This window comes from Scyliorhinus canicula, chromosome 17 (genome assembly GCF_902713615.1).
Source record: "Scyliorhinus canicula chromosome 17, sScyCan1.1, whole genome shotgun sequence".
NCBI lineage: Eukaryota > Metazoa > Chordata > Chondrichthyes > Carcharhiniformes > Scyliorhinidae > Scyliorhinus > Scyliorhinus canicula.
The window spans coordinates 47169254-47192484 of NC_052162.1; the positions used below are offsets into that span (position 1 = coordinate 47169254).

The following is a 23231-nucleotide window of genomic DNA, read 5'->3' on the forward strand; positions in this document are numbered from 1 at the left end:
CTGTTTGGTGCCTGGCGCGGTTCAGGTTTTTGGCCTCTCCCGCTATTCATGGGCCTCCTTTCTCTCAAACGAGAGGGCAACGAGGCCGGAGAATTGCGCCCCCCGACTATAATGATGATCATAAAACTACCAAATTATTGTAAAAACCTAATTGGTTCACTAATGTTCTATCGGGAACAAAATCGATTGTCTTATCCAGTGTGACATCCATGTGATTGCAGAACCACAGCAATGTGATTACCTCTAAGCTACCCTCTGAAATGTCCCAGCAAGCCACTCAGTTGTACAAAGATTCAATGAGATTAAAACCAAATTGACCACCCAGTATCAAATTAGGCACTAAAAATGACAAAGGTACATCTTATCAAATCTTCCTCATAACATCACGGGCAGCACGGTAGCAGTGGGCAACACTGTAGCACAGTGGTTAGCACAGTTGCTCCACAGCTCCAGGGTCCCAGGTTCAAATCCCGGCTTGGGTCACTGTTTTTGCGGAGTCTGCACGTTCTCCCCGTGTCTGCGTGGGTTTCCTCCGGGTGCTCCGATTTCCTCCCACAGTCCAAAGATGTGCAGGTTAGGTGGATTGGCCATGCTAAATTGTCCTTAGTATGCAAAAAAATTAGGTGGGGTTACTGGGTTATGGGGATAGGGTGGAGGTGGGGCTTAAGTAGGATACACTTTCCAAGGGCCGGTGCCATTCCTCTCCACAGCCGGGGACCACGCCATCCACATCTACAACTCCCTTACATTCGCTGAAAGCGAAGACAAGACGAAATTTAAAACAGTCCTGCTGAAGTTCGACAGCCACTGCGACATTGAGGTGAATGAGAGCTTTGAACGGTACGTTTTCCAGCAGAGGCTTCAGGGTAAGGATGAACCTTTTCAATCCTTTTTGACCCATCTCCGCATCCTCGCGCAGTCATGTAACTATGACTCGACAACTGATTCCATGATCCGGGATCAGATCGTTTTCGGGGTCCACTCCGATTCCCTTCGTCAGCAGCTCCTGAAAGTCAAGCAGCTCACCCTCACCATCGCCATCAAAATGTGCGTTCTCCACGAACATGCTAACAATCGGTACTCCCACATCAGGGCGGCAGAAACGGCAAAGCGAGCATCCCACGAGGCGGATCGGGTGCAGGCTATCGTACCAATGCAGGGCCTAAGTATCGACGAGAGTGGCCATTTCACGTGCTTTTTCCAGGCCCCTGCGCATGCGCGCCACGACCGAGGGGACGGCGCGACAAATGACCACTCTGCGCATGTGCGATGGCGCACGGAACGCGCTGACATTGGCGTCATGGCGTGTCCGAATTGTGGCTCCGTCCATTTAAAGCAGCAATGTCTGGCAAAATCATGACGGTGTCTACAGTGTGGCAAGCTTGGCCACTACGCAGCCCTTTGCACATCTGCTTCACTGCCCAGCAGCCAGCGATCCCAGCTGTGGCGCAGACGTGTCCGTTCAATACAGCAGGCCATGCCAGATACCGACAGCCCAACGGATCCTGATGCTGAGTGCCTCTCAAATCCTTTCTCCAAGATAGTGAAGCACCTCTCGATCCTCAGCGTGGATCCCGACGACGAGTGGTGTGCTGTCCTCACAGTCAACAAGGCTCGCATCCGGTTCAAACTGGACACCGGCACATTGGCGAACCTCATCTCGAAATTCGATCTCGACACCATCTGCGTCAGACCAAGCATTCTTCCACCGGCCTGCCAGCTCCTTGACTACAATGGCAATGCCATAGCTGCCAGTGGCTCATACCAACTCGGAGTGTCCAATAAGTCAATTAAAGGGACACTGCGGTTCAAGATAATAGAGGGAAATTTGGCCAATTGGATAAGTAACTGGCTATCACATAGAAGACAGAGGGTGGTGGTGGATGGAAAATTTTCAGACTGGAGACCAGTTACCAGCGGTGTACCACAGGGATCAGTGCTGGGTCCTCTGCTATTTGTGATTTTTATCAATGACTTGGAGGAGGGGGCTGAAGAGTGGCTCAGTAAATTTGCTGATGACACCAAGATTGGTGGAGTCGTGGATGAGTTGGAGGGCCGTTGTAGGCTGCAAAGAGACATTGATAGGATGCAGAGCTGTGCCGAAAAATGGCAGGTGGAGTTTAACCCTGCTAAGTGCAAGGTGATTCATTTTGGTAGAAAAAAATTGAATGCGGATTACAGGGTCAATGGCAGGGTTCTGAGGAATGTGGAGGAACAGAGCGATCTTGGGGTTCATGTCCACAGATCTCTGAAGGTTGCCACTCAAGGGGATAGAGCCGTGAAGAAGGCTTATAGTGTGTTAGCATTTATTAACAGGGGGCTTGAGTTTAAGAGCTGCGGGGTTATGTTGCAACTATACATGACCCTGGTGAGACAACATTTGGAGTATTGTGTGCAGTTCTGGTCACCTCATTATAGGAAGGATGTGGAAGCATTGGAAAGGGTGCAAAGGAGATTTACCAGGATGCTGCCTGGTTTGCAGGATAGGTCTTATGAGGAGGGAGCTAGGGCTTTTCTCTTTGGAGCGGAGGAAGATGAGAGGCAACTTAATAGAGGTTTATAAGATGATGAAGGGGATAGATAGAGTGGACGTTCAGAGACTATTTCCTCGGGTGGATGTAGCTGTTGCAAGGGGGCATGAGTATAAGATTCAGGGTGGGAGATATAGGAGGGATATACGAGGTAGGTTCTTTACTCAGAGAGTGGTTAGGGTGTGGAATGGACTGCCTGCTGTGATACTGGAGTCGGAAACTTTAGGAACTTTCAAGTGGTTATTGGATAGGCACATGGAGCACACCAGAATGACAGGGAGTGGGATAGCTTGATCTTGGTTTCGGACAATGCTCGGCACAACATCGAGGGCCAAAGGGCCTGTTCTGTGCTGTACTGTTCTATGTTCTATCAGATTGTAGGACCTGACAGAGCATCCCTGCTCAGTGCTCGGGCCTGCAAACTCCTGAACCTGGTTCAGCGAGTCCACACCATGTCATCCTCACAGGCGACAGCCTCACCTGATGAAAACTTCCAGGTTGAAATTGATGACATCATCACGCAGTACCACAGCGTGTTCGACGGAATGGGCACGCTCCCATACCGATACAAAATCCTGCTCAAACCAAATGCCACCCCTGTAATTCACGCACCATGCCGGGTGCCGGCACCCCTCAAGGATCGCCTCAAGCAGCAATTACAGGACCTCCAGGACCAGGGCACCATATCAAAGGTCACAGAACCCACAGACTGGGTCAGCTCCATGGTCTGCGTCAAGAAGCCGTCAGGTGAGCTTCGAATCTGCATCGACACCAAGGATCTAAACTGCAACATCATGAGGGAACATTACCCGATACCAAAACGAGAAGAGTTGACCAGCGAGATGGCTCAAGCCAAATTCTTTACGAAGCTGGAAGCCTCCAAGAGGTTCTGGCAAATACAGCTGGACGCATCCAGTCGCAAGCTGTGCACATTCAACACCCCGTTCGGTCGCTAATGCTACAACTGGATGCCTTTTGGTATCATCTCTGCCTCAGAGGTATTTCACCGCATCATGGAACAGATGATGGAGGTATCGAGGGGATGCGAGTGTATGTTGACGATGTCATAATCTGGTCCACAACTCCTCAAGAACACATCGATCGCCTCAAGCAGGTATTCCACAGAATCCATGAGCATGGTCTCCAACTCAACAGGGCCAAGTGCTCGTTCGGTCAATCAGACATCAAATTCCTTGGTGACCACATCTCGAAACAAGGCGTGCGGCCAGATGCTGACAAGATTTTGGCGATCAACGCCATGAAGACCCCAGAGGACAAGAAGGCGGTCCTCCGCTTTCTAGGGATGGTCAACTTCCTCGGGAAGTTCATTCTCAACATGGCGTCCCACACCACAGCCCTCCGCCATTTCGTCAAAAACCGACGTAATTCCAATGGCTGCCCGCTCATGAGAAAGAATGGCGTGAGCTGAGGGCAAAGCTCACCACAGCCCCAGTTCTGGCATTCTTCGACCCTACCAAGGAGACCAAAATATTTACTGACACAAGCCAGGACAGCATTGGGGCAGTGCTCCTCCAACGGGATGATTCCTCGTCCTGGGCTCCAGTTGCGTATGCCTCCAGAGCCATGACGCCCACTGAGCAACGGTACGCTCAGATTGAGAAGGAATGCCTGGGCCTCCTAACGGGAATCAACAAGTTTCACGATTGAGACAGACCACAGGCCACTAGTCCACATCATCCAGAAGGATTTAAATGACATGACGCCTCGGTTACAACGAACCCTCCTCAAGCTACGTCGCTATGACTTTGAACTTGTCTGCACGCCAGGCAAATAACTCAATGTTGCAGATGCCCTTTCCAGGTCTATCACCACACCGTGTGAACAAACTGACTTTGTTTGCCAAATCGACGCGCAGGTGCAATTGTGTGCCTCCAACCTTCCGGCCTCTGATGAGAGGGTCATCCAAATTCGTGATGAGACGGCCAAGGATCCTCTGCTACAGCGTGTGATGCAGCACCTCACGAATGGCTGGCAGAAGGGACAGTGTCCCCAGTTTTACAACGTCAAAGACGACCTAACGGTGGTGGACGGCATCCTCATGAAGCTCGATCGGATCGTGATTCCGCACAGCATGCGAGCTATGGTGCTCGGTCAACTCCATGAGGGTCAACTGGGAGTCGGGAAATGTCGACGCAGAGCTCGGGAGGCAGTCTATTGGCCGGGCATCAGCCAGGACGTTGCCAACATGGTCCTCAAGTGCTCTACATGTCAGAAATTTCAGCCAGCTCAACACAAAGAAACTCTGCAGCAACATGAGATAGTGACCTCTCCATGATCCAAAGTCGGTGTCGACCTTTTCCATGCCAAGGGGCGTGACTGTCCTCCTGGTCGACTACATCTCCAGTTACCCAAAAGTGGTGAAACTGTCCGACCTCACATCAAAGGCGGTGATTAAATCATGCAAAGAAACATTTGCCAGGCATGGGATACCGCTCACGGTGATGAGTAACAATGGTCCCTATTTTTACAGCCAGGAATGGTCTGATTTTGCACGGCTATACAACTTCTGTCGCACCTCCAGCCCCCGCTACCCGCAGTCAAACGGGAACGCCGTAAAAGGGGTCCATATCGTCAAGAGATTGCTATGCAAGGCTGCAGACTCAGGCTCCGACTTCAACCTGGCGCTGCTGGCATACAGAGCAACCCCGCTGTCCACTGGGTTGTCTCCAGCACAGATGCTCATGAATCGCACTCTGAGGACCACGGTTCCAGCCATCCATGTTCCAGACCTTGACCACCTCATGGTCGTACAAAAAATACAGCAGTAATTCACGCCGGTAGGACTGGCCAAAAATCGGCGGGGGGCCCCAACGGCGGCTGCCCTATTCTCTGCTGCCGTTTTTTGGGCGGTGGCGTGATTCCCACCACGCTGGTCAGGGACCTGATGGTGGCTGGTCCACCACAGTGGTGGTGGTCAAGCAAGTGGCCTGAGATCGTTCCTCATCCGCATGGCTGATGGTTTCTTCCTACGACGCAACAGACGGGCACTGCGCAGAGTTCAACGCCCACCACCCAGCCGTGATGCCCCGCCATACACAATGCTTCCTCCGGACGTGCCCTACCACGAGGCCACCGATTCACCAGCAGTCCTGCCGACCCCTGCGACCACTGCATTGGCGGCGGTCCCACCTATCCAAGTGCCGGCGGCCCCTGATCCACCCTTGAGGTGATCAACCAGAATTCGTCGCCCGCCACAAAGACTCAACTTCTCGACTGAACGTTTGCACAATTTTGTTACTTCATCGTTTTGACCTCTGTAAATATCGTATTTACCATTTCATCTGCCCTATTTCTGCACTAGCGACACTTTCCTATGTATATAAGTTCATTTTAGCACATTCTGTATATAGTCACGCACATATACACATCTTCACGCACACGCACCTTAATATTTATTATCTAAACACAAAGAAAAGGGGGGAGATGTCATAATATACATCTATATATATATAATGGAATGCAGACAGGCAGTGATTGACACACAGGATGACCAGTAAGCACACAGAACAGAGCAGCCAATCACCAGACAGGACACGACCACTATAAAGCCAGAGTGCACCAGTTTTCCCACTCTCTCGGGATCCAGCCACTGAGACAGTCAGAGCTCGTGAGCATAGCCAGTGCAAGGTAGCTAGTAAGTCTGGTCAGGCTAGTATCAGGTCTCCAGTCAAGTCAGTATAGTGTCAACCTACAGTTGAACATATATAATAGTTTAGACGTTAAATAAAATCGTGTTGCATCTTATCAAGTGTTGGAGGTCTGTCTCTCGCTACACTGCATGAAGTGCAGTCCACATCGGCGCAGCCTGCCCAACACATCAGAGGGAAGGCGGGAATCCCATCCCGCCGCCCCAACGGCGGCTGTCCTATTCTCTGCTGCTGTTTTTCGGGCGGTGGCGGGATTCCCACCACGCTGGTCAGGGACCGTTGACAGTGGCCCCCCCGGCGATTTTTGGCCAGTCCTACCGGCGCGAATTACTGACCTCACGCACACCGGGACCTGGCAGGTGAGTGTGCAGAAGCGGTCCTCGGGGGGGGGGGGGGCGTGGGGGGATCTGACCCTGGGGGGGGCCTTCACAGTGGCCTGGCCTACAATCGGGACCTACAGACCTGCAGGCGGGCTTGTTCCGTGGGGGACTTCTTTCTTTCACGCCGGGCCCCTGTAGGGCTCTGCCATATTGCCGGGGGGCCGGCGCGGAGAAGAGAACCCCCCCGCGCATGCACAAAAATACACCAGCCGGTCTGCGCATGCGCGAGATCACGCTGGCTGTTGCGCGCATGCACTAACTTGCTTGTGCCATCCCTTTGGCGTCGGCTGGAGTGGCGCCAACCCTTCCGCCATCCACCTGGCCCCTGAAAATGCGGAGAATTCCAGTGCAGATACTCAGGGAATTGGGACAGAAAGAATTGCTTTAGAAGTCTGGAGTGAAACAGAACAGAGGAAATTGGGGAAAAAATAACAGATCACAGTTCAGTGAAGTCATAGAGAGCTGAAAGCACCGGATCTTGAGAGGCCAGAAATATATCCGCAGTTGTGCTACACTTTTCGAGATATTACTACAATTTGTGAGACATTACTTGAAATAATCTAGTGGATGAACCTCACGAGTTTGTGAAGAAGTCTGTAAGACCAAGAAATCCTGAAAGGGGTTGGTGTCAAATCTTGAATTGGATTTGTTGTTAAAAGTGGAGTGGAAGCTCTGTTCACAGGTCTTTTGTAAAATGTGGACTAGATCTTATAATACAAACCGTTAATGGAAAGCATGATTATGAGAGAAGATTTTAAAGCTTGTTTTTTGGATTAGAGTTTGGAAACTCTCATGTGGCAATCATCTGTGTGGTTTCTGAGGAGGAATCCACAGGCATTCATTTGAGGTTTTAGAATGAAGTATGTGTTTGACCACAGACATTTTGTTTGCGCCAAAAGGACTTTGTCAGTGAGGACATTGCAACTTTAAATGTACTTTGTCATCCATGCTAATCTTAAACTTATGTCTAGTTGTTAAGCCACGGTGGGAGTATTGTACCATAAGGAGTATTGTATCATAAGGAGGATTGAATCATAAGGAGTATCATAATCCGAATCTTGCATGCTTAATAAATATTTTTTTCTTGTTGAAACTAATTATTGATCCCGTGATTCTGTTCATCCACGTTTTATGAAATAAAGTAAAAGTTACAGTCTTTTGAACCAGGGTTCCATTCTGGGATCTTTCTCTACAGTTTTAACATCAACTGGGATTGTAACTTGCTCTTAATTTTATATCCCTCAATCAGGTCCCCCTCGGCCTTTTCTGCTCTGAGGAAAACAACCTCAGCCTAACCAGCCTCTCTTCATAGCTGAAACTCTCCAGCCATGCAACATCTTGGTGAATCTCCTCTGCACCATTTCTAGTGCAATCTCATCCTTCCTATAGTATAGAGACCAGGACTGCAAACAGTACTCCCGCTGTGGCTTAACAAGCATTTTAGCTCCGTCTTAACCTACCTGCTCTTATATTCTATTCCTCGGCTAATGAAGGCAAGTATCCTATATGCCTTCTTAACCACCTTATCCACCTGTTGTACTGCCTTCAGGGAACATTGAACTTGAATCCTAGTGTCCTTCTGGTCTTCTGTACTTCTTAGCATCCTACCATTCGATGTGTATTCCCTTGCATTGTTGGTCCTCCCAAAATGCGTCACCTCACACTTTCCAGGGTTAAATTCCATCTGCCACTGTTCTGCCCATCTGACCAACCTGTCTATATTGTCGTGCGATCTAAGGCTTTCATCCTCACTATTTACCACACCATCATTTTTCATGTCATATACTAACTTACTAATCATACCGTCCACATTAGATCATTAATGTACCTACAAACAGCAAGGGACCCAGCATTGGTCCCTGCAGTACACCACTGGACACAGACTTCCAGTCACAAAAACAACCTTTGAGCAACACTCTGCCTCCTGCCACAAAGCCAATTTTGGATCCAGTTTGCCAAATTGCACCAGTTGCAATGGGATCTTACCTTCTTGATCAATCTACCATATTAAAAGCAGAGCCAGGCCATTCGGAAAGGAAGTTACAAAGTAATTCTTCAAGCAAAAGGTGACAGAAGTGTGGAAACCTTTCTCACAAAAAGTAGTATGTGCTATCTCAATTGATCATTGAAATCTGAGATGGGTGGATTTTTGCCAGCCAAGAATATAAAGAGATATGGAGCCCACGTGAGTGGATAGAGTTTGGATGCAGTTCAGATAGAGTGGAACAGGGAGCGGAGGGCTGAAAGACCAACTCCTGTTCCTATGTTCTGTAGCAACTCAACTAGAATCCCATGTTGAGAAACATTAAGAAAAATAAACGAGCTACAGTTAGTGCAGCAAGCCTTATAAATTCTTCAAATGCAACACAGCTGTATTGGGAAGAATGAGGCATGAAGACACGCAATGCACATTAAAAGAATAAAGCACAGACAATCTAAACCTACACTTTGCACTCATTACAAAATGGCTCTCTTCTGCTCGGTGGTAATTGTCTTCTGTAGAATTCAGGACAGTACCTTTTTGTTGGGTCGTGGTGGATACTTTTTCCATTGGCAACCATAAATGCCAGTAACGCAAGTTGAGCAAAGTTTCTTCAACCGAAGTATCGTCTGCCTTTCCATCATCACTCTCCTTAGTTCTCAAGCGTTAACTGCACAGTCTTATGGGGATAAGAAGAAAAATAAATAAATGACAAAATTCACAATACCATAATTGGAACAGAATGCTTGTATCACATTCACTGTTCCTCATTATGGGATCACCAATGCTTTTGATATATCTTTGTTTTTCCTCAGCACAAGATTCCTCAATACCCCCAACAGCCCCATCCCCTTCCCATGACAACTCTCCAAGCACCACTGTGCATGGTCTCAAACATTACTTTTAAGCGAAAAAGCGATTTCCATGTACTTTTTTTCAAGTTAGTGTACAATATTTGCTGCTCGCGATACATAAGAGTTGACAAATTTATGGAATACCTCCATTCAATCTGGAAGCATGACCCCCAGATTCTAGTCATCTGTTATTTTTATTCTTTCCATTGCTCTCAACTGAACTCTTTGACCTTGACCAACTGCAGTATTCCAATGAAATTTGATGTGAGCTCAAGGAACAGTCTTTTGATTAGACACTTCACAGTATTCCGGACTCACGGCTCTAGATTCTCCGCAGTTCGACACCAGCAGTCGCCAAAGGCACCAACGTCACCTGGCATTGCCAGTCCTGGAAGCCCTTCCTCATCTGAGCTATGGTCTTGATGTCCTCAGCTGTGGTGTTCTGAGTCTACAGCATGCTCCTCAGTGAGTGAGACATATCCCTCACTACCTCTGTCAAGTCCCTCTCTGCTTTGGTTATGTCTCTCACTGCCTCTGTCATGTCCCTCTGTGACAGGTCAAAGTCAGGCAGCACCCGGCCAATGCTATTGATGCCCTCATCCATGACCCTTCCTAAAAAGGCCAAGCTCTGGAGCACAGCAGCAATCTCAATCCCTTCCTGTAGATTCTGGCTCTGTGTCTGCATCTGCACCAGTGACGGGATCATATCTTCCAGCAGCGCGGCACCTGTTTTGAGAACAGCTGTTCCCTGGGATTGAGCAGCCCTCCAACAGGCCACTCCCTCAGGAGTCCCTACCGCCACCTGGTTTGCTGCAACATGTGTGTGGTGCTCACCAGAGGGTGACCCAGGAGCCTGATCACTAACTTTACCCACGGAGGTAGTAGTCTCTGCGATGGCGGATTGTGCAGGTGACAGCAGTGTCAAAACACTGGTGTCTTCCCTGGAGTGGTGTTCCGGGGTGTGCTGGGTATGTGGTTCGGGGTCAGTGACCCTGGATGGCCTGGCCTGGTCTGATGGTGAGCCTGCAAGATAAAAGACATGGGGTGAGATATTGGGAAGGACTGGTCTGTGGGAGAGGAGTGACTCACTTGCTGTAGGGATATCTTGTGTTGCATTGGGCTCGCACTTGTTTGCCGCATACCAACTTCCACCGCAGCCACCGCCCTCCCCTTGCTCTCCCTAGAAAGTTGCAGGGCCCTTTCCTCAGAGGGGTCTGGACCCGAAGGTCTGCGACTTCCCCTCCCGTCTTCTGGCACTAGTGCCTTGGGGACACAGAAATGATATAGTGAGACACTGGGAGGAGATTTATATGGCAGCACGGTAGCACAGTGTTGCTGTTGCTTCACAGCTCCAGGATCCCAGGTTCGATTCCCGGCTTGGGTCACTGTCTGTGCGGAGTCAGCACATTCTCCCTCTGCCTGCGTGGGTTTCCTCCGGGTGCTCCGGTTTCCTCCCACAAGTCCCGAAAGCCATGCTGTTAGGTAATTTGGACATTCTGAATTCTCCCTCAGTGTACCCAAACAGGCGCCGGAATGTGGCGACTAGGGGCTTTTCACAGTAACTTCAACGCAATGTTAATGTAAGCCTGACAATAATGATTATTACTATTATAGGGACGTCTGCAGCTCCTGGCCAAAGAGGGCAATACATGTGTTGGGGTTTGGTGGAGGGTGAGTTGTCAGGGAGATACAGGAAGGTGGGCTGTTGTTGGCCTCTTGGAGATTCGGGGCTGAGGTGAGAAGTGAGGGATGGGAATGATGCCAGGGGCACAGCAGTGGCGACGCACCCGAGCTGCCCAAGGAAATCATTCATCTTCGTATGACATTATGTACCAGTCCTCCTGGTGATGCTGCCAGCACACATAGCCTCTGCCACCTCTTCTCGGGCACAGTAGGGCGGGCTTCAGCCCCACCCTGGGGGAGATGGTGTCCCTCCTCTCGTCATTCGGTCAATCCCGGACTCCCGGAAGTGGGTGGCAGGTTTCTGTGCAGCCATCTTCTTGGCTGGAGTCTGTGGTGAGTGGAATGCTTATCAGCAGCTCCGCGGAGCCTGTCAGGCACTTTAATGCGAATCCTGGTGCCAGGGAATCAGATGCCAGTGTGACCAGGAATCACTTGTGTTTCGCATGGACAGAGTGCTGGCTCATTTGCATGACCTGAATTTTATCCACTGGGAGCGCAAATTCCATGCGATTCACTTCCGTTGGGAGAACATAGGGCTGGATTCTCCGAATTTCAGGCTATGTCCGGAGGATCCGTGGCATTTTATGTCAAAAAAATCGGTGCCGCCCCAGCACTGATCCTCCGACCGATGAGGGGCTAGCAGCCACCCTCCGTAAAATGCCCGGCCTCCAGAACAAAAATGGTAGGAGAATTGACGGGTCCGAGGCCGCGCATGCGCACGGCGATGACCTGCAGCGGTCGCGCCGTACAAAATGGCGCTGGCCGTGTGCGGACCCGACCCTGCCAGATAGTGCTCCCCCCCCCTCCCCGGATACCCCCTGGCCACCCCCTAACAGTCCCCCCAGCCCTTGCGAAGCCCTCCCGGCCAGCGGCTTAGCTGCCCCCACCGACTGTGGTGGCACTGGACACATGGCAGTTCACAGCTGCCATGCCGGGTTCCCGCACGGCTGGGACCACACCTCCCCCACGCTGTTGTGAACTCGGCCCATCGGGGGTGGAGGCATTGGGGGAGGGCCTTCAGATGACGTCCCGAGGCCGTCCCAACGGCGTGCGGCGCACTCCTCAATGACGCCGTTTTGGAGGGGGCGGAGTATGCAGAAATAGGCCCCCCCCCCCCGCCCCATTCCATTGTAAAAAGGAATTCTCCGCCCACTCGCCGATTATGAAGTCAGGTTTGGGGAACAACGGAGAATCCCGCCCATAGATCCAAAACGGAGAATCTAGCCCAACTTTGTGTTTACCAATTTGAAACCGTAATCTGCCGGCATTTTGTTTTCTTATTATTTGCTGGTTTTGGTTTTGTTGTTTCTTGTATCCTGTTTTTGCTTTCGGATGGCAGCTGTTCATCATTCTGTCATATACACCTGCCTCAGACACATCCTTTGTTTCTTTATTTGTTCCATTACCCCTCCCTTTGGCCCTTTGCCGCTAACTCATTTGTCATTTAATTTCTCCTGTCTTCCATCCTATCACAGACCTCCCTTCTATTCGCTAATCACCCTCCTCCCTCTCACTAGTTTAAAACATATTACATTCCTGACTTTTCCCAGTTTGTTTGAGAGATTATTGACCTGAAACTTTAATCCTGCTTCTCCCACAGATGCTGCCTGACACCAGCTGAGTATCCCAGTACTTTATGTCGTTGTTTTGCCATGGTAAAGTTTTCACAATTAGCTGCAGTGGATAATTGCCAATAATTAATTCAATATGTCACAGCAGTTCACACAATAGATTTGTGTCACTTTACATTGGCTCAGAAAAAAATACATGAAAATATGAAAAAGATATACTCACCCTTGGTGTGCTTCTGATCGTTGTCCATTTGCAACCATGGACATTGATCTGGAGTAACTACACTGATGTGGTTTGTGATCTAAAGTAATTGATCAGGCACCAGTGCTTTTACTGAAGAATTACTTCAACTTTAATGGAGTCTTTCTACATTGGTGTAGCTCCTTAGCAATGTATTTTACTCTTTAGCAATTTGCACCCAAGAGTGCTCTCAGCTAATGTGAACAAATTAATCTACTTTCTGTTACACCACAACTTTTCTTTTTGTCTGAAGCTACAGCCCTTTACGAGCTGCTGCTTCACTCGAATTTACCCTCACTAGGCATGTGAGTTGTGCCTAACTTAATGGAAAAACTGTTCTTCTTCCTGATGCCTGTTCAAAATAGGGGCAAAATCTGACATTATTCCCTCCCCTCAACTTAAACACACATTGCGTGTACAGGTTTCCCCACCTTAAGGCCATACGCAGTTCCAGTTATTCTAGAATTGCCAGAGTCTGAGCCTGTCAGTAACAGATTAACGCTGAGATGATTTCAGGCACATCCTGTACATACTTGACCAGACACGCCATGTATACCAGATTTCTTTATGAGGTAAAGGGATTGGGAAACAGCCCCTCAAGTCTGAATCATAGAAATCTTTAGATTGCCCAATGTAATTTTTCACCACTGGGTGTGGGAAAATTCAAATTTAACATTTTATTTCCAAAATAAATTGGCAACAACTTTCATTTACCCAATAGTTCAGCCCATCACAGCCTTAAATGGCAGAACCATACGGATGATATAGATTGCGATTTTGATCATTGCTGTGTGTAGACTCAGCTGAAGTAAGCTGTGCAGATATCAGGGAAACCTCATTTGGCCTCAGCTGCCACATGGTTGGGTGGGCGAAGCCAGCGATGGTTTCTCCTGATCACTTCCATTGCGACTGCTTGATGTTGGATGGGGACCGGATTGGTCTTGTTGATCGACGAATAGCTGCCCACACTCACAGCTCCAAAATAAAGAATGGCCCCTTGGGCTGTTAGTGGATGGCATTCAATGCTTATGGAGTTTTAGAATCATAAATAGCGAGTACCACCAAGATAGGTGGGAAATGTAGGAAAGTAAATTTCCATTTTGCATATTCGATTTTCCAACAGTGGCAGAAATGTACACAGAGTTATAGGTACCATTTATATATTTAGTTAACATTATAAAAGGGTGGCAATTGCGTTAATTTTTGGGTGGTGGTTGGAGATCAAGCAAGAAAAGTTGACACTGTTGTTCACTGGGAAGGAAATGTGTCCATGGTAGCTGGTGATCTAAAATGTATTGTCCAAGTTAAAAGAAAACAAAACTCAAATGCAGTGACTATCGCCAGTCTAGGCTCACTGGAAATGCCTATTGTCTCCAACTTTCTCTATTTGTGCCTTTTATAGCTGCTACACGTAATCTGTTTGCCTTGACTACTTAACACTCACATTTCTGATTCAGATTGTCATGTGTTCAAGATTCATTCCAGAGATTTGAACACAAAATCTCATCTGACAGTACTTGCTGCGTTAAAACTGCCTGCCATGTTTCCTTACATTATAACTTAAATTACTTAATTGGCTGTAAAGTGCACTGGGATATTATGGATGTCTATTTTTCTTTAGGCAGATGCCCTCCATCAGGATGTAGATGAAAAAATATCAGCCTTGCCAACCATTTCCATAGCACTGTCAATCTGTTTCCCTTCATCAGTAACTTGCCCAGGCTGGAACTCTGACCTGGATAGTCAGTGTGCAGGCATCGGAGGAAAGACTTTATTGCTTTGAGGGGATGTAGAGTTAAACAGCAAATATTATTTTAGGTATCAGGAAATGTATTATGAGGAAAGCTGGGGATCGTTTGTTTTGTAAAATGGAAGGTTTAAAAGTAACCATATTTTACGTTTTTAAGGTTTATAAAGACATTTGATACAATTTAAGTGTGACCTGTACAGTATTCCTTACATGACATTGAATGTGGTCTGTTTCATGCTTGAGCTGGGAAATGAGTGCAGCTTATGGAACCTTTGCGTGAGGTAATTAAATTTGAAGGCTATTAGTAACATAGGGATGGATTTAACAGGTGGGCCCATTTCCTGCACTCTCCCACCAGCCCCACCCACCCCCGAACTGAAAAGGCCCATGGTAAACAGAGTCCCCTCACACTTGAAACACAGCTGCTCCATAGCGAATTGCTGGGGGCAGACTTAACTGAGCCAGAGTGGGCTTTCTGTCCCCATGTGGAAGGCAGTCAAGCCCTATTTCCCTCGTCCGACGAGCATCAGGATGGTGTTGTGGCCACTGCGGGGACCATAGGGCAGTTCCTGAAGAAGAAGACTGAAGGATCCTAGACTTCAGTTAAGTCCAGGGACTTAAGGTAGACCTGCCTGGCAGAGACCAGCGAGGAGGGTAGGACGGGGTGGAGGGCTGTGTTCTAGAGGCTGGGGATAACGTTTAAGAGGTATGCCTCCCATGGGCACAGGAGGTCGGTGTGAATTTGGAAGGCAGGGCACCCATTTTAATTTACAAGCCCCTCCCTCCCACCTCAAAATACACTAGGATGTAAAAGTCAGCCCATAAGATATTTAGGAATTATAAGGAGGGTGCTTATGTTCATAGTTTCATAGAATTTACAGTTCAGAAGGAGGCCATTCAGCCCATCGAGTCTGCACCGGCTCTTGGAAAGAGCACCTTACCCAAGGTCAACACCTCCACCCTATCCCCATAACCCAGTAACCCCACCCAACACTAAGGGCAATACAAACTAATGTTTATAGAAATCAATATAAAAAGTGCATTAGCCCTGAGCTAATTCTCACTTTACTGGCCTGTCGATTTAACTTACCATAACTATGCACAAAGATTGATTTATTAAGTTTGCATGCATAGACGTCTGAACCTGCAGCCACACACTCGCATATTTCCACTCACACATAGGTTCACAAAATGCCTTTCGGACTTGCATGCAATGTACACACACCTGCTGTGTATTCATGTTTGTTTTTAGTTGGAACAATGTCATGTTAAAAGCTCGATCACGTGGCGTATTGATGATGTCATTGGCCATTTGACCAGGCAAACAGGCAGTCTATCCTAACAGAATAAACAAGTGGCAATTTAGCATGTCATTCCAACTAACCTGCACATCTTTAGACTGTGGAGGAAACCGGAGCATCCAGGGAAACCTACGCGGGCACGGGGAGAATGTGCAAACTCCAAACAGACAGTAACCAGAGCCTAGAAGATTATGGACCGTGTGTACGGAAGGAAAAATATGAATTCTTCAAATCTTCTATTGACTAGCTGGAGCACATCATAGATGCAAATTGACTGCACAAATTGGCTTCAAAAGTAAAAGCCATAAACTGAGCCACCTGGACCTCAAAATGTAAATTAACATAGATTGTTTTGGGGCTTACTGGAATTGAACCCGATCCCTGGTGCTATGAGGCCGCAGTGCTAACCACTGTGCCACCGTGCAGCCCAGAGTAAACATGTTTACAACAAAGCTCTTATTAAAAACATTTTTCTTTCCCCAAAACGCACATTTGGTGTGCCCCGTTTTACTACAATTACTGCATCTTGCACCTTTGTACTGTCAAACTGCTGCTGCATGCCTCTGTTCGGGTCTCAGCCGATATTTTGTGGATTCAAGTGCTCAAACGTAACTGCTGGGCTTCCTTAGCTGCTACTTCCATAGAGATTGTGACTTCTAAAGCCTTCTTTAGGTTTAAGTCGCTTTCTGTCTTGATTTCATGTAACTCACATTCAAGACATCTCCAAATTCACAGTATTCAGCTAAGTTCTTCAAAACAGCCACAAACTGTGTGATTGATTCACCTTCTTGTTGGTTATGTTGATAAAACCTGAACCTCTCAAAGGTTTAGATGAGAATATCTCCACAATTTCATCATAGGTCTTGAGCCTGCTTTTTTTGGCTGCACTATACTTCACAGGAAGTGGAATGTCTCCCTCCACCCTCCCCCCACTCCCACCCGCCATTGTACTCAAGAAAATTGTGACTACAATATCTGCCGCAATTTTATTCGCTTGGAAAAAATAATTAAATCTTTCAGTATATGAGCTCCACGGCTCATCATACAGCCCCACAGCACCAAAATATCCCACCATTTTTACTAATGAGAGGGCTTGTGTAAGCATGACGTGTCACAAATGTTTTGCACTACCTCGCTTCTTCTTTTAAACAAGGTAACCCTGAGCTCAGCCTGCTTCCTTCCGGGTTTGGAACACCCCCAGCTCTAAACTATTGTTGCAGCTGCTCAGAGTGCTCCCTGTACTGTTCCAGATCTTTCCGGGCCGAGCATGTGGCGAGCTTCTTTTCAATGTTGTTTCTATATTTGAATTTCTGAAGCAAAGTTTTTAGCTTCTTACTCCTTCACGAATGTCTGCCCATGAACAATGACTTTTCTATATTTTTGAACTTTGTGTGTCGGCCAGCATGGTGTCGACCACCTCGTCGCCAGTTTTCATTATGGTAGTTCTAAAAGATAGTCTTGCAGACCACAAGGGCACAAACAAACGAGAGCTTTATTGGAAAGGTAATTACTCTACAGGCTGTTAGGATAAACTGCCCGTATATAAAACAACAAGAACCAAAAGTGTATCAAATGGAAAACCGAATCGAGATAGAATGAGCCATGTGATACAAAAAGGCATGAAAAAGGACCAAAGTCACAGTCAGATGACGAACTGTCATGGTGCCGATGTCTTGGGATTGATCGCGGCTCCATGTGTGGAGTTTGTGTCACCCCCACAACCCAAAGATGTGCAGGGTAAGGGGATTGGCCATGCTAAATTGCCCCTTAATTGGAAACATTAAAAAAAAATCATTTTAATTAAAGGTAATTATCCATCCCTAATGGAGAGAACCTTGCTGGAGAGAGTCAAGTGAAGTCGGGCCAAAGTGAATCTCATGTCAGAGTCCGGAGCAGGTCTACCGAAGATTTTAAAGAAACATACCATTGTCTTTAATGGAGCTGGGAAGCATGAGAGATCTCAGTCAAGCTAAAGATTAAGGGTGAAAGTCAAACAGGATGGCTAATGGCTAGGCCAGTGCAGTACGCCATCAGGCTTAAGTTCAAGGCAGAATTAGATAGGCTGGTCAAGACAGGGATCCTCGAACCCTTAATGTAAATGATTGGACTACATAGATAGTACCCGTGATGAAGAAAGATGGCTGGGTACGCATGTGTGGCAATTTTAAAGTTATTTTCAATCCGTAATAGTGTGCAGAATAATGCCCCCTGCCTTTAATTGACGATCTATTTACTGGGTTGACTGCAGGCCAGCATTTCAGTAAAGCTGACCGTAATCAAGTTTGTCTGTGGATAAATGTGGATCCAGATTCATAACAATATTCGGCAATCATGACACACAAAGGACTATTCAGATATAAAAGGCTTTCATTGTGCACCTGCGATGTTCTAATGTGCCATTATTCTATTTGGAGGAGACACATTGATCAAATTCTAAGCAGACTAGAAGGAGCCCAGAGCTACTTAGATGATATCTTAGTTATTGGAAAGAATAAAGAACAGCATCTTCAAAATTTACATGCTACTCTTCAGAGCCTAGAAGATTATGGACCATATGTACGGAAGGAAAAATGTGAATTCTTCAAATCTTCCATTGACTAGCTGGAGCATGCCATAGATGCAAATTTACTGCACAAATTGGCTTCAAAAGTAAAAGCCATAACTAAGCCACCTGGACCTCAAAATATAAATTAACATGGATTGTTTTGGGGCTTATTAAACTCATATGGAAGGTTTGACCCAATCTAGCAACTATTCCCAAGCCTTCACACAACTTATTGCGTCAAAACAGGACGTGGGAATGGATGGGTCAGTGCGAGAAGGCCTTCGGACAAGTTAAAGAGGCATGACGAAAGTCAGAAGTCCTGACACACTTTGATCCAAAGTTACCCTTGCAACTTGCTTGTGATGTAGCACCTTATGGATCACAGTGCATATCACAAGAATTCACAAATCATCTACAGGAGAAGGGAATCCAACACATCTGATCTTCTCCTTATTATCCTGCTGCAAATGGGCTGGCTGAAAGGCTTGTTCAGACAATGAAGCAATCATTGAAGGCAAGGACCATTGCCAAAAAGAATAAGCTAATTCCTCATGACATACAGGAATGCAACACATTTGACAACAAAGTTTCCCAGCTTTACCCCGATAAAATGTCAGTTACTCACAGCATTTGATCTATTGAGGCCGCCTAAGATGAAAGAATTTGTTGAGAGGAAACAGCAAAGTCAGATTTTGCAATATGGGAACAGGGCTAAACGCCGTGCTTTTCAGAAAGGTCAGGAAATATTGACAAGGAACCATACCACCAGTGAGAAGTGGACAGCTGCCATCATCTTAGCACAGGCAAGACGAAACTCTTATCCCATTTAGCATGGACGATGTAGTGTGGAGGAGGCACACTGATCAACTTTCAGCAACTAGAACTGGTTTGCCAAATATAGACTCAACCGAGACTCCGCAACAAACTGTGTCAAGTGAAGACCTGGACATCCTTGAGAACATGACAATTCCAGAAATAACTGTGGAAGACAGTAATGCAGTTGAGGACACTTGATTAGGGAACTTTTGTGAGGGCCACGAAGAATCCAGCACGAATTTTCAGGATACAAAGAAATAACATTTATTTACAAATTAACAGCGACAGCGACAGCAACAGCAACCAGCTCTATTTATACAGGGAGTCTGCTAATGATTTCTCCGCCCCCCTCATTGGGGAAGCTCATACTCCCACAGGATTGTGGGCTTGTCATTAGTTCCCAGCCAATGGTAAGCAGGCAGGTTATAACAGGAACTTAAGGTGAAGGGACCCTTAGGGAGCAGTGTCCACAATATGATAGAATTCACCCTGCAGTTTGAGAGTGAAAAGCTGGAGTCAGATTTAACGGTATTACAATTGAATAAAAGTAACTACAAAGACATGAGGGAGGAGCTGACCAGAGTTGATTAGAAAAGAAACCGAGCACGGAAAACAGTGGAACAGAATTGGCAGAAGTTTTTGGGGGTTATTCAGGAGGCACAACAGAAATTCACACCAAGGAGAAGGAAGCATGCTAAGGGGAGGACGAGAGATCCATGGCTGATGAGGGAAGTCAAGGACACAATAAAGGCTAAGGAAAAAGCATACGAAGTGGCGAGGATTAGTGGGAAACCAGAGGATTGGGAAGCCTTTAAAAGCGAGCAGAGGACAGCCAAGCAAGCAACAAGGTGGGAGAAGGTGAAATATGAGTGCAAGCTACCCAGTAATATAAAAGAAGATAGGAAGAATTTTTTTCAATATAGAAAAGGTAAGAGAGAGGCAAAAATAGACATTGGACCACTGGGAAATGTGGCCGAAGAAGTAATAATAGGAAACAAAGCTCCATAATTGGAAAAGAAAGAAGTTGGGTACTCTAAATTTATTTTTTAAAACTTTAATTAAAAAGAAGGAGAAACAGGCTCCAATATTATATTTGACATGCAAGTGGTGATAAGATTTTCATTGCAAACTTCTTAAACTAATGAAAATTGTATTAAATGGTAGCTTCACATGTTTTAGGAGGTTTTAGAGTTAAAAAAAGCTTTTGAAAGAGGGCAGTTCAGTTAGAGAAAATAGGAGGTATGCCTCAAAACGTTTATAGCACAAAGGTGGGCCATGTCATTGAAAAGGTTGGGAACCTCTGGTCTATCCTAACAGCCTGTAGAGTAAACAGCTTTCTAATAAAGCTCTTGTTTTTTTGTATCTTCATAGTCTGCAAGTCTATCCTTTAAAAATATCACAACACCCACACACAAACATACTGGGCAAAATTCTCCGCCCCCCACGACGGGTGGGAGAATAGCGGGAGGGCCTTCCCGACATTTTTGCCGCCCTCCCGCTATTCTCCCCCCCCCCCCCCCCCGCCGAAGTCCCGACCCGAATCGCTGCCGCCGTTTTTTTACGGCCGGCAGCGATTCTCAGCTGTTAGATGGGCCGAAGTCCCAGCCCTTTCCGCCGTTTTTACGAACGGCAAACACACCTGGTCTTGCCGTTCGTAAAAACGGCGTCACAAACTCGCTATTAATAACCATGGCACCGATTGGCACGGCCGTACCACGGCCGTGCCAAGGGTGCCATGGGCCCGCGATCGGTGGGCACCGATCGCGGGCAGCGGGCCCGATGCCCGCGCACTACTTGTCCTTCCGCCGCCCCGCAGTATCCATTCGCGGGGCGGCTGAGGGGCAACCCGGCCCGCGCATGCGCGGGTTTCGTGCAAAAACGCGATGACGTCACCCGCGCATGCACGGGTTGGAGTCTTCCAAACTGCGCATGCGCGGCTGACGTCATATGACGCGTCAGCCGGCGCTAACTCCGGCAAGCGGGCTTAACGATTTTCGTTAAGCCCGTCTTGCCGGAGCCTACGGCGTCGGGCTGCTAGCCCCGACCGGGGACCAGAATCGGTCCCCGGTCGGGAAGGGGCGCGCTGCCGTAAAACCCGCCCGGGTTTTACGGCAGCTTTACGATTTCTCCCGTTTTGGGAGAATCGCGCCCACTATCTTACTGAGGACAGGAGGGGTCATTCACCAAAAGTCCTCAGCTCAATAATTTAGCTGCTGTTGTCAAAGCAGCTTACTGTTCTGAAGATCTCTCATGAGGCAGTAAATGTGTGCCAGATTTAAAGGCAAGAAACACACATCAAAACCTGCCTCTTGGTAAATTTCAAGATTAGTGTGAGGATGTGAAGCAAGGGTTAATAGCTAAAAAGAGCCAGAATGACCGGGATACATTAGTGGAAAATCACAAGTGGAGGAATGTGTTATTGAAGCCATTGAAGGAGAATGAACTTGCTCAGATAAGGGAGTTGATATTTGAAGTCGTGAGTCGACTCATGACTATAAGCCGAACAGCCTTGAGAAACAAGGAGCATGGCCGGATGACAGAATATGACAATACAGTCCAAACAGTCAAAGACTCGGTCGATCTTGGGTCGGAGTGTATACAACACGGGACAGGCCCATAAATACCTGTGCTAGATGGTCTCATCCACATTGATCATGTCAACCGCTTCCTTTATTGTCCAAGGCCTTTGGAAAGAACCAACAGGGATTTTGCGAGCACCCCTTCTGGCTTGTGGAGGGTATATCTGGCAAATGCGCTACCACTCCAGTCGCAGTTGTCGCAACCATTCGCTCCCCAATAGGCTCGGCCCGTCACCGCACACTACCGCCAATGGTAGTCACAGGGACACAGGTGCAGCGCCCTCGATTCCCAATGGTTGCCCAGTATAGGTGGCTAGCCAAGCTCCCGTGGCCTTGAGTTCCAGCGGCTGGAGGCCGGTCCAGATTGCCATGAATGTCTGGTGAGTGGTTGATGATGGAGACCGCCACCCCGTGGTGAGCCCCATCTCGGTGGGGTATCCATTAAGCTGCAGAGTCACCGGGATGGGAGTGGTGCAGGGGCCTGTGGCACAGTGCAGTGATAGGGGTGGTTCCTCAGCCTCCATGTCTTCCAGGGTGAGTGGGCTCTCTGACGTGAGGGATGCCGACTGGCCTGTTCCCTGGGAAAGGCTCCTTCATGTGACCTCCAGGAGTCTCGACCCTAATGGCAGCGTCCCACTCAATGCGGGCGGCCACCATCTTGAGAGTGTTCAGTTGGGGGAGTATCCCCCCCACCCCCCCAGTCACTGTGAGGCTTTTCCAGGTGAGCGAGGCTTTAATTAAGGCGTAAGTATGGCTGGCGGCAGCAGTCAGCAAGGTCATGGTCTGCTGCTCACTGTTTGCAATGCCATTGGTACGAATGAACAGTTGCACCCTTTCCACATACTGGGCCCAATCGTCAGTATCAGCATCAAAGGTTTCAAGATTACCAATGAGTGCAATTGGTTCGTTTGTGGCAGAATCTCCAAGCCCTGTTGAGATAGGCTGTAGGCACAGATTCATGTCATTGCACAGCTACACTTGATCCTCGTCGCCAGTGTTGTGACCGAAGGTTACGACTTTACATGTAGCCAGACAGAAGGGATACAACTAGGTTTCTTCCACTACTCAATAGAATACTCTCTCACTCTCCACTCCCCCTCATGGTCCTCTTCCCCGATCTGCTCCCAGGCCGGGTTTATATCCTGTCGCGGTTCCCCCGATTGGGAGGAAGCGCTGTCCCCTAATCACCTGGACAGCTCATATTCTAAGGTGTAGTTGGGGAATCTAATACAATGCAGGTGTGAGCCCCTTCGGGGGTTGTAACACACACTTTTTTAAAAACTCATCTGTCCCACACATGCCAACCAAGGAAACTGCACTTCGGCGCAGGA

The 23231-nt window shown here is 47.8% G+C and overlaps 1 protein-coding gene across 4 annotated transcripts in view; it reads right to left on the minus strand.

Moving 5' to 3' along the window:
* The window catches only part of LOC119952291 (glycerophosphodiester phosphodiesterase domain-containing protein 5-like), a 153740-nt gene that overhangs the window by 97666 nt on the left and 32843 nt on the right, over positions 1-23231 (minus strand). For 3 of the 4 annotated variants that reach the window (XM_038775923.1, XM_038775924.1, XM_038775921.1), the window contains exon 2: positions 9097-9239. In XM_038775923.1, the coding sequence (XP_038631851.1) occupies positions 9097-9204 (108 nt within the window). In that variant the 5' untranslated portion in view covers positions 9205-9239. Of the gene's footprint in view, positions 1-9096; positions 9240-12891; positions 13241-23231 lie in introns of those variants that run through there. The other variant, XM_038775922.1, reaches the window with a different exon arrangement.